This window comes from Mixophyes fleayi, chromosome 4 (assembly GCF_038048845.1).
Source record: "Mixophyes fleayi isolate aMixFle1 chromosome 4, aMixFle1.hap1, whole genome shotgun sequence".
Taxonomy (NCBI): domain Eukaryota; kingdom Metazoa; phylum Chordata; class Amphibia; order Anura; family Limnodynastidae; genus Mixophyes; species Mixophyes fleayi.
In genome coordinates this window covers 3,039,109-3,049,910 of record NC_134405.1, presented here as the reverse complement: position 1 = coordinate 3,049,910, position 10,802 = coordinate 3,039,109, and the positions used below count along the sequence as shown (strand labels likewise).

Below are 10,802 nucleotides of genomic sequence, written 5' to 3'. Positions count from 1 at the left end.
TCCACCCACTGCAGGAGAGTCCATAATCCGGAGAAAGTGCAAGATAAAACTAAGACCGACGACACAGAGCTGTCACTTGTGAGCCTGTTTCGGGAGACCTAAAGCCTGCAGTCGAGACACCTGAACCAGAGACGTTGCCTCAGAACTATCTTTCCAGCGATGGAGTGGCGGTTTTTGTTTTTCTTTTGTTCCAGGATTTTCCTTGTTTTTACTTTTTCTAGGACATTCTATTTTTGTGAAGGAGGATGGAGGACGGAGGAGAGTTCTGGGAGTGATACGGATGAAATGGAGGCAGAAGAAAAGTTAATAGGATACTCAGAGCAGCCCATTATCAAACTTGGTCCAGGGGTTATGAAAAGGTCTGCTAGCTCAGGAACTCGGAGGCAGTGTGAGGGGCTATTGTCTGATGAGTATTGTATCTGCAAGTTCTGCGACTCCCTAGTTGAAGAGAGATGCATCCAACGATGCCAGTCCCCCAGTACTCTGAATATAGGCGGGCATCCTTTGGAGGATTATCACTCCCTGGTGGGTAAGGTGCTAAACCAAACCGAGTGTTGGGTGTGCTCTCACGTGCCTCAAGGGCAGCATAATATAGGACTAGTGCCATTCCCTCTAAACATATCTGAAGTACTCGAATTGAGGGGTGGGAGGCCCATAGACGGGAGGTACAATAACACTAGGTATTCTAGTGTGACGCTTCGACAATACTCCATAGGCAGATCTTTGCTGCGCCTAAACATATCTCATGCAAAGCGCCTGGAGAATTGGGAGGCTGACCTATCAGATCAGACAATGGCTCGCCACACTCATTTTAGAGGGAGACTTACAAGGTCACTACTAGGCAGGAATGTTGATGGAAGTCACAGATTAGGGCGTATAACCAAACATAAGAAGGTATCCATTGGAAAAGTCTCTACAGATAAATGTAAAAATGTCATTAATGCCGACACGTGTCTAGAACAAATGGAGACACTGGGCATGGGTAGTTTTATCAAAACTCTGTGTGATATAATTCATGGGCATACTGCTCCTTATGTTCTCCCTGACGATGTGTATTTTGTTTGTGGGAGGAAAGCTTATTCCTGGGTGACTCCAAGTTCCAAGGTCTTGTGTTTCTTAGCTAAACTGGTTCCTGAAATCATGACTATTACTCATGAAGAAATGGTTGGTATTCACAAGACTACATCACCACCATACATACACACACAGTATGAACACCGTGGCAAGAGAAATATGATTCCTGGTGAGGAACCCATAGCTACAAAATTGATTAGTGAAACTGCTGGTTTCCAAGTTATGGTTGCTCTAGAACTCACCAGGACCGCTCGGGGAACATTAAACTTTAAATATATCCAAGACCTAGCCAAATTAATAGATAACATCACCGAGATGTATGATGACACTTTCAGGTATACTGGAAGGGAGCTACAAGCGTACAAGAAGGAGTTGGTGCAACATAGACTGGTACTAAATTATCTCACCTCTATTACTGGTGGGTACTGTGTGACACTGGCCACCCAGTTCGGTGTCAAATGTTGCACGTACATTACTAATAATACGGATGACCCTAAAGAGGTTATAGACTGGAAGATGGATGAAATTTTGCAGCTGAAATGGGAATTTCGAAAGAGCCATAATTCTTCGTTATATGAGGTCGGGGAAAAGGTGGCGGGTTGGTTCTCATGGTTGAACCCTGTGAAATGGTTCTCCGGTCTGGGGGAGTGGGTACAGGAAATGGTTGCTAGTGTAGGTAAGCTCCTTCTCCTTATACTGGGTGTCATCTTAGCAATTGGTTTAGTTGTCAAATGTGTTCCTACTGTGTTGAAGTGTGGAAAACGGTCTCATAGGAGTAACACTGAGAAAGAGACTGAAAGGGTGGTACCAGATACCGAGATCATGGTCTGTGAAGAAGCATTGTATAAACCTGAACTTGAAACGATGATTGGGTGATAGTTTAGTACACTATCAAAGGGTGGAACTGTCGAAGTCAGCAAATTGGATAAAGTCATTTCAATTAAAGTCTAGCGAACTTGGTTGTCTTTGTCTGAATAGATGCGTACGGTACGCTACAACGTACCAGGGCACGCTGCGGCGTGAAATGGCGTACGCATCCACTACACGTGGCAGCAACAGTAATTGGTCTTTTACCATACATTCGCACAAACACGCATACTTATAAAATAGTACACATTAATGGTAGTTGCAACACATAGTTATGTCGAAATATAGTAGTATTTATATGTTATATCAGAGTTACATGCATATTAGTGAAATACACGGAACGGGTTGAAGGAATCACATCATGAGTGGTATCATAATGAACCTTGTTACATATCCTACTGTTTGGTTCACTCTGCGAGGGAATCGTAGAGTGCATACACAAGTTATGAATGATAGGGAATTATGAACTACTTAAGACTAAGGAATCTTGGCGGGAAGAGCAGAGCATACCCCCTGCAGAGATGACCCCCTCCTTTGGATTCCTTAGGATGAACCAGCCAATGATTGACAACCCCTTGGACATTCCTGAGACCTGGACCAATAGATGCAAGCTATACCATCTTCATTGTATTACTGTATTTGATTGTGTATATAAGCAGCAGCTTGTGATCCAGTGTGCAGACATCTTGTCCCCAGACTTCAGGATTGAATGACTGCACTGGATCCAGAGCGCCTGCAATAAGTAACGGCTGTATTTACTATTACTTCGCTTGAGCATATTATTCTACTTATTGTGAATAAATTTTTGTGCGTTGGAAACACAAATCGAGGTTCGACAATCGTTATTGGTTAGCGACAATATGCACATAACACTTCCACAACAGATTTAAATGCATTTTCTAGGAAGACATCATTACTTTGATCCTTAGCAAAGTCATGTAATGAAATGAGTCCCGGGTCCTTTCACACCTATCTAGACCAAAATCTCAGCCTTTACTTGCTGATAGACATAAGCCTGTTTATCAGACAAATCAACATAAGCCCTCTGAGCTTCACAACTCAAATATGGTGCCAGTTTTTCCACACAGACTCTTGGTGGCCAATTAATTTTTGTTGCGATTCTCTCAAAGGCTACGGGATTTGCCTCAGCATCATCTGACCCCGTCATTTTCTGCAAGACACACACCTCAGACACATCATGTACTTGCCTCTCTTGAGCTAGCTCTTCACGCAAAAGTTTAGTATTCTATCTGGGCTTTGCGACCTGCAGCATTTGAGCTGCGCTTATTGCATAGCGGCCCAAATCACCAAAGTCCTCAAGAGTTCCTCCATATTGCTATTTTGGCGTATAGGAAAGCAAAATATTGCTTCCTAAGCATAAACTAAATAGTTTTGTTTGTGAAAGAGGTTTTATGTCTCTTGTCATTTCCCACATATACAGCAAATATACATTTGTAGTAAGCAGGTTTTGCATCACTCACCTGGATTTGGTGGACAGCAGGATCTGGCTGTCTTTTTTGCCAATCCCACGATGACACCACTTTTTAAAATCAAACCACCTAAATGCTTCCTACACATATTTGCTGAACCTCTCTGCTGTTTTTTTCAGGCTTGTAGGGATGGAATGAACAGCTTCTCAGATTCAGCAATCACACCAAAAAATATTTACAGAATCATGCGACCCTAACACTAACTAGAGTTAGTCCCCTAACTGGACACCACTCATTGGCATAGGTCACACCACCCACAGCACAAGTCCGGCTGTTTAAGCCTCCTCCCAAGCAGTACACTTGCTGTTCCCTTAATTACACCCAGGTGCCCCCCCTGTGTTCCTGTACTGTGTGTGTGGAAGAATGAGCAGACTTAACCCTGTCTGTAGCTTGAGGCTGCAAATTGCCAGGGAAACTATTAGTTTCGTCTTTATTAGTATGTGGCAAACTGCCCCTATTGCCACAATGATGTCAGAGAAAATAATACCTAATAGGCACGCGTCACCATGTAGCCTAGCATCTCAATTACCTCTGTTGTATTCTGCATCAAATACCTAAAGACAAAGAAAGGAGTCATAGGTGCCATCTAGCAACCAGGCATTGAATCTGGAGAGATGCATCACATATAGCCTGACATTGGTCCAGTGGAAATACTTTCTTTTCAAACAAATAGAAACATTTCCACCCGACAGGACCAGTGCTACATGTGTACCATCTTCTGCTCCCATAACATGAGGAAAGCCGGCAATGGTGGAAAACTGCCGCTTTATGGGTACAAGGGACTCCACATCGAGTGGCAGATGGATGAAGTGCCGGATGTGCGTCAGGAAAACCTGCAGCACAACCTCAGTGCAAATCTAAAGGTGTCTTGGGACAATCCTGCCACAACACACACTGTGGTGTGGAAATATCCCACTGTATATCCTCAGCACACAACTGGGACAATCCTGCCACGACACACACTGTTGTGTGGAAATATCCAGATGCACAGAAGTGCAATACCAGCAAGAGCTTTGTCAATGGCAGTATTGCCATCGGGATGTTGCACAAAGGTTCTAGGTCACTCTACACAATGCACAGAGTGTCCATGATGACATGAGGTGGAAGTCACCTAAGCATGAGACATCCCAATGAGGCTGACATGTGACCTGAGGACACTTCCTGGGCCGGTAATATTGTACCAGTTACTGGTTTCGAAGGGGACAAAACCTGTCGTACTCCAGATTTTGGGCTTCAACTATGTCCATGCCCGGCTATATGTAAGATGGACCTTGAGTAGGTGAAAACCTTATGTCTGAAAAGCAGAGTACCTCTGCGTGCGATAGATCTTGAATTGCACATATCTGCTGGTGAACACCGTTACTGTCTATTGACTATGTGTACAACCCCCCTTCCCCTCCCCCCTTTGATGTTGCTCCGTTCACTGGTGTATGGTCTAGTTGTGCGCCTGCGCAGAGTGATTTTACGCAAGCAGATATCGGCATTTGCGTTTGCTAATTAGTCAGGCCCTAAATGATTATATTTAAAACATTCCCAACTCGCCATATTGCAATCGACTTATTACCTGTACCTTGTGTTCCCTTTCCACTTTCTTTATAATACTGCACTGTAATTGATGTTTTTATTAAAATTTTTATAATAGCAAAATTGTATCAAACTAAGTACCCGTATGTGTAATAAATACAGGCCATTCTTGACAGCAAAATGTGCAAATTTAATAACTCTCAGTTTGTGAAATAACCTTTGCGATTAGTAGAATAAGTACATTTCTAGCCATGAAGTCCTTTGTATTAGGTGTGTTCCTTAGTATAATAGATATCACCTGAGTGACAAGCTCAGCCTCGCCCTGTGTGGAATTTCTGCAATGCACACTCTGTTTTCTGAATGTCAGAGACTCTCACTCTCATTCCTCTATTCTGCTGTCAGCGATGGCGTCTGCTACTGTGAGAGAGGAGCTGGACTGTTCCATCTGCCTGAGCATTTATACAGATCCTGTAACACTGAGATGTGGACACAACTTCTGCCGGGTCTGTATAGATCGTGTGCTAAATGCACAGAAGGGGTTTGGTGTTTATACCTGTCCTGAATGTAAAGTGAAGTTCAAGAATAATCCTGCACTGCAGAGGAACATAACTCTGTGTAACAAAGTGAGGAATTTCCTGTCCACTCGGCCAGATCAGGGGGACTCTGTGATCTTCTGCTCTTACTGTGTGGACTGTCCTGTACCTGCGGCTAAATCCTGTCTGCATTGTGAGGCTTCTCTGTGTGATAATCACCTGAGAGTACACAGCAAGTCAGCAGAACACGTCTTATCTGATCCCACCACCTCCCTGGAGAACAGGAAATGCTCCGTCCATAAGGAGCTTTTCAAATACTTCTGCACTGAGGACTCTGCCTGTATCTGTGTGTCCTGCACTTTGGCTGGTGAACACCGGGGACATCTACTGGAGATGCTGGGTGAGGCCTCTGGAAAGAAAAAGAAGAAACTGAGAAATGTTCTCCAGAAACTGACCACAAAGAGAGCAGAAACTGAAGAAAGAGTACGAAAGTTGCAGGAACGCAGGAGAGAATGTCATAAAAAAACAGCTGGTGTAAAAGAGATAGTCACTGCCCTGTTTAGAGGCACCAGGAGACAGCTGGAAGATCTAGAGAAGAGAGTCCTGAGTGAGATCTCCAGGCAGGAAGACAGCATTTCACTCTCAGTCTCTGATCTGATCCAACAGCTGGAAATAAAGAAGGACGAGCTGTCCAGGAAGATGCGTCACATTGAGGAGCTGTGTAACATGTGTGATCCAGTGACTGTCTTACAGGAACCAGACACAGGTGACTTATGTGATACTGAGGACAGAGAGAGACATGATGACCAGGTCCATGGTGTAGGAGATCTGGATGTGGGTCTCATCTCTGAGAAAATCCACAAAGGATTATCTGATATAATAACAGGTATAAATGTCTCCTTCGATGTGCAGGAGGCTACAGACATATTACTGGATGTAAACACAGCTGCTAATAATATACATATATCAGGTGACAAGAAAACTGCATCCAGGTCAGATTTAAACCAAGATTATCCAGTAAGAGGAGAGAGATTTCAGTATAATCAGGTATTAAGCACTGGGAGTTTTTCCTCAGGGCGACATTGTTGGGAAGTGGAGATCAAAGAATCAATGAGGTGGAGAGTTGGGATGTGTTATCCCAGTATAGACAGGGGAGGAGATCAGTCGTACATTGGCGATAATAACAAGTCCTGGTGTTTGTGTCGGAATAATAATCAGTACTCAGTGAGACACAACAGTGAAGAGATCCGGTTACCTGACAATATCGCCTGTGATGCAGTGAGGATATATCTGGATTATGAGGCTGGACAGTTGTCTTTCTATTCTCTGTGTGACCCGATCAGACACTTACACACCGTCACTGCCACCTTCACTGAGCCCCTTCATGCTGTATTAGGTGTGGGGGGAGGTTGTATAAAGATACTTGGATGATCAGGAGCTGGGAGAAGTCTGCCCAGAGACTGGTGACATCACAGGGAGTACAATCTGTATGGCGGAAATTGATCCAATAGAATAAAGCAGTTAGTGAAACTGCAGCTAACAACTTCTATTTTGCATTAGGCATGAGGTGATTTATGTCTATCTCTGGCTGCAATAACTGTCTGTCAATCAGAATATAACATTTTACTGTAGTCAGTGCTATGCTTATTCCTATTTGCTGTGATGTATAGAGGTGTGTGGTCTCTGTAAATCTCCACCTACTGAGATATCCCTTGTGTTATATTGGGGGCTTCCAGCACCCTGGGGGGAAATCCCCTCTAACCCCATCATTAGACTGGTTGTCAGACTGTGACCCATCAAGTAGTGTATAATATATCATAGTCTGTCTATGTTCCCTCCTTACCCTGTGTTGTGTCATATTGGGGGCTTCCAGCACCCTGGGGGGAAATCCCCTCTAACCCCATCATTAGACTGGTTGTCAGACTGTGACACATCATGTAGTGTATAATATATCATAGTCTGTCTATGTTCTCGCCTTACCCTGTGTTGTGTCATATTGGGGGCTTCCAGTATCCTGGGGGGAAATCCCCTCTAACCCCATCATTAGACTGGTTGTCAGACTGTGACACATCATGTAGTGTATAATATATCATAGTCTGTCTATGTTCCCTCCTTACCCTGTGTTGTGTCATATTGGGGGCTTCCAGCACCCTGGGGGGAAATCCCCTCTAACCCCATCATTAGACTGGTTGTCAGACTGTGACCCATCAAGTAGTGTATAATATATCATAGTCTGTCTATGTTCTCTCCTTACCCTGTGTTGTGTCATATTGGGGGCTTCCAGCACCCTGGGGGGACATCCCCTCTAACCCCATCGTTAGACTGGTTGTCAGACTGTGACACATCATGTAGTGTATAATATATCATAGTCTTTCTATGTTCTCTCCTTACCCTGTGTTGTGTCATATTGGGGGCTTCCAGCACCCTGGGGGGAAATCCCCTCTAACCCCATCATTAGACTGGTTGTCAGACTGTGACACATCATGTAGTGTATAATATATCATAGTCTGTCTATGTTCCCTCCTTACCCTGTGACATTCTCAGGGTGTGATGAGTAAATTACTGCTGTGTTTCTGCATCTTCTGTACTAAATAATAATAATCATCAATAAAACATGTTTATCTTTCTTTTAATTCATGTCTCAGTCTCATGGGGGTACAGAAATACATAGGGTGGGGATAATGTAACATGAAGTCAGTGTAATGTACACATTATATAACACACAACCAGGGCCGGATTAAGGGGGGGGGGGGGCACAGGGAGAACGTGCCCCGGGCCCCCCTCTCTCTGAGGGCCCCCCGCACGCTGATCGGATCACCTGTCAGTTGGTGATCCGATGCTTCTACTTGTGTGACAGTGGAGCCCCCTGATGCAGGCGCATGTGGTTATTGCTAACATTATTCATTATGATTTCATATGATAAACAAATTTTACAATAACAAAACAGTGTAACCCAATTCTTTACTAAGTTACAAAAGTGACTTGATCTACAGACCTATTTGGCACAGCGCAGATTAAGAAAAGAGAACGTTATAAAGTCCGTGGTAGAAAGAACAGGTGGGAGGGGCCTGTGCTGTCTTCCTTTGCATGAAGCCACGCCCCTTGTGTGCACTAGTATGATCCAGGTATCAGTCTTGCTATAACAGCAACATGTGCATATTACAGGTAAGCAGTCATGTGTCTCTTCCTTATGTCTCATGGTATGAGGGTCTCAGAAAGTCCTGGGGTGGGTCTGGCAGCCCTTGTTCAGTAAAGGAAGCAGGCAGGTTAAGTGGTTAAATCATTTCTCTTTCCTGCTTATCTGCTATTACCTGGTTGTATGCAGTATCTCTGGAATTAAACTAATTGTGCAACCAGAAAGAGTTTGAACTTTAGATATCAAAATAGTGTTAACATAAGGTATGTACAAGCAATTAATATCTGTCTGTCTATCTAGTTTTCTATCTATTTATCTATCCAAATACTTTTTTCCCTGATATATATATATAATCAAGCTCTGCACACAACTACACATCATCTTACATCACACATGTAACTATCTATCTAGTAACACTAGTAATATGTGTACAGAGGACAATAGTTACGGTACATGTGCACAAAATGCAATATATATAGTATTAAAAAAAATCTTCCTCTGACTAAATCAATTTCTAACTTCCTCAAGTATAAACACATCGTTATTGAACCCTTGCCCCACTTCACTTACCACCTAGAATTGTAACAATATATCCCAAATAAATAGACATTGTGTGGTGCTGTGAGGTGAGCTCAGAGATGTTGTTCTCCTGGGTAAGATGCCTCTCAGTCCCAGGGCTGGAGACAGAGATCGTCACTGACCTACAAGAAGAGAGCCGTGAATCCAACCCACAGCGACACCCCGAGCTCAGGGTCCGGCACCCACGCTGCGGCCTGTGCAGGAGACGTCAATGTATGTGTAGTGCATCCGCCCCTCTACCCCGTGATGATAATGATGATGAGACGTGTTATAGGAGGGTGTATGTATATATGTGTGTGTACATCCACATGTATGTGTATTGTTCCCCTGTCTGTCTAGGTTCTGGATGCTGTCACAGCAGACATCCGGCTCCTCTGTCCCTACTTTTCTCTCTATGTTATCCCTGATCCTCCTGTTACTCTTTCTTTTGTCTGATTAATTCCCCCTCTCCAATCTTTTAGTTATGGATCCTCTATCCAAATTAGCTCAGTCGTTCCCATAAAGACTCTGAACTCCACTACTAGCTAGTAACCTTATCTATCTTAGTCATACGGCCCCTCCACCTAACACCCCTCTTCTGTATCTCAGTTCTCTCATTAGCTCAGTCGTTCCCATAAAGACTCTGAACTCCACTACTAGCTAGTAACCTTATCTATCTTAGTCATACGGCCCCTCCACCTAACACCCCTCTTCTGTATCTCAGTTCTCTCATCATTAGCTCAGTAATTCCCATAAAGACTCTGAACTCCACTACTAGTCATACGGCCCGTCCACCTAACACCCCTCTTCTGTATCTCAGTTCTCTCATTAGCTCAGGTGTTCCCATAAAGACTCTGAACTCCTCTACTAGCTAGTAACCTTATCTATCTTAGTCATACGGCCCGTCCACCTAACACCCCTCTTCTGTATCTCAGTTCTCTCATTAGCTCAGTCGTTCCCATAAAGACTCTGAACTCCACTACTAGCTAGTAACCTTATCTATCTTAGTCATACGGCCCGTCCACCTAACACCCCTCTTCTGTATCTCAGTTCTCCCACTATTAATACCGTAATAGCTCTTGTTTTTTCTATTAGAGTTGCTAATAGAAGTGATACCGCCCCTGACACAATTGTCTTCAGATTGGATCACTTTGATTTTAAATGCAAGTAAGAATGTTTCCTAATTAGTTTAGTAATATACTATTACTACCTGTAGCCACTGATAGTCTACTGTTCACTCTCTCACACCCAATTTATCAGCACATAATTCCAGGAGACTGATCTTTAACCTGTTAAGGTTTGTGCATTGAAATCACAATTATTTCCATATATATTCCCTCTTTCACCCTGTCCAACCCTCTACAAGCCACTTTATGAGTACACAATTATAGCAAACATCCTCCTCACATGCTATTAATGCTAAAATGACAGCTGAGAAAAAGAGGGAAGGCTATATATATATATATATAGAAGATATTGGTTCGAAATTCATGAGATCTGACATTTTTCTGGATATTATATTGTGCCTTGGTGTTAGATGCAAATTTGGCACCAGAAATCGGGTCATGACTCAGGTAGACTCGATACCCAAAATCCAGTTCTCTCGGATTTCTCAGAATC

General features: G+C 43.4%; 1 protein-coding gene across 1 annotated transcript; it reads left to right on the top strand.

The window, feature by feature from the left end:
• The first annotated feature begins 5,359 nt into the window (after positions 1 to 5,359).
• LOC142149616 (E3 ubiquitin/ISG15 ligase TRIM25-like) lies at positions 5,360 to 6,989 on the top strand. The gene has a single exon (XM_075204939.1). The coding sequence runs from the start codon at positions 5,360 to 5,362 to the stop codon at positions 6,917 to 6,919; it is 1,560 nt and encodes a 519-aa protein (XP_075061040.1). The 3' UTR covers positions 6,920 to 6,989.
• Positions 6,990 to 10,802: the final 3,813 nt, after the last annotated feature.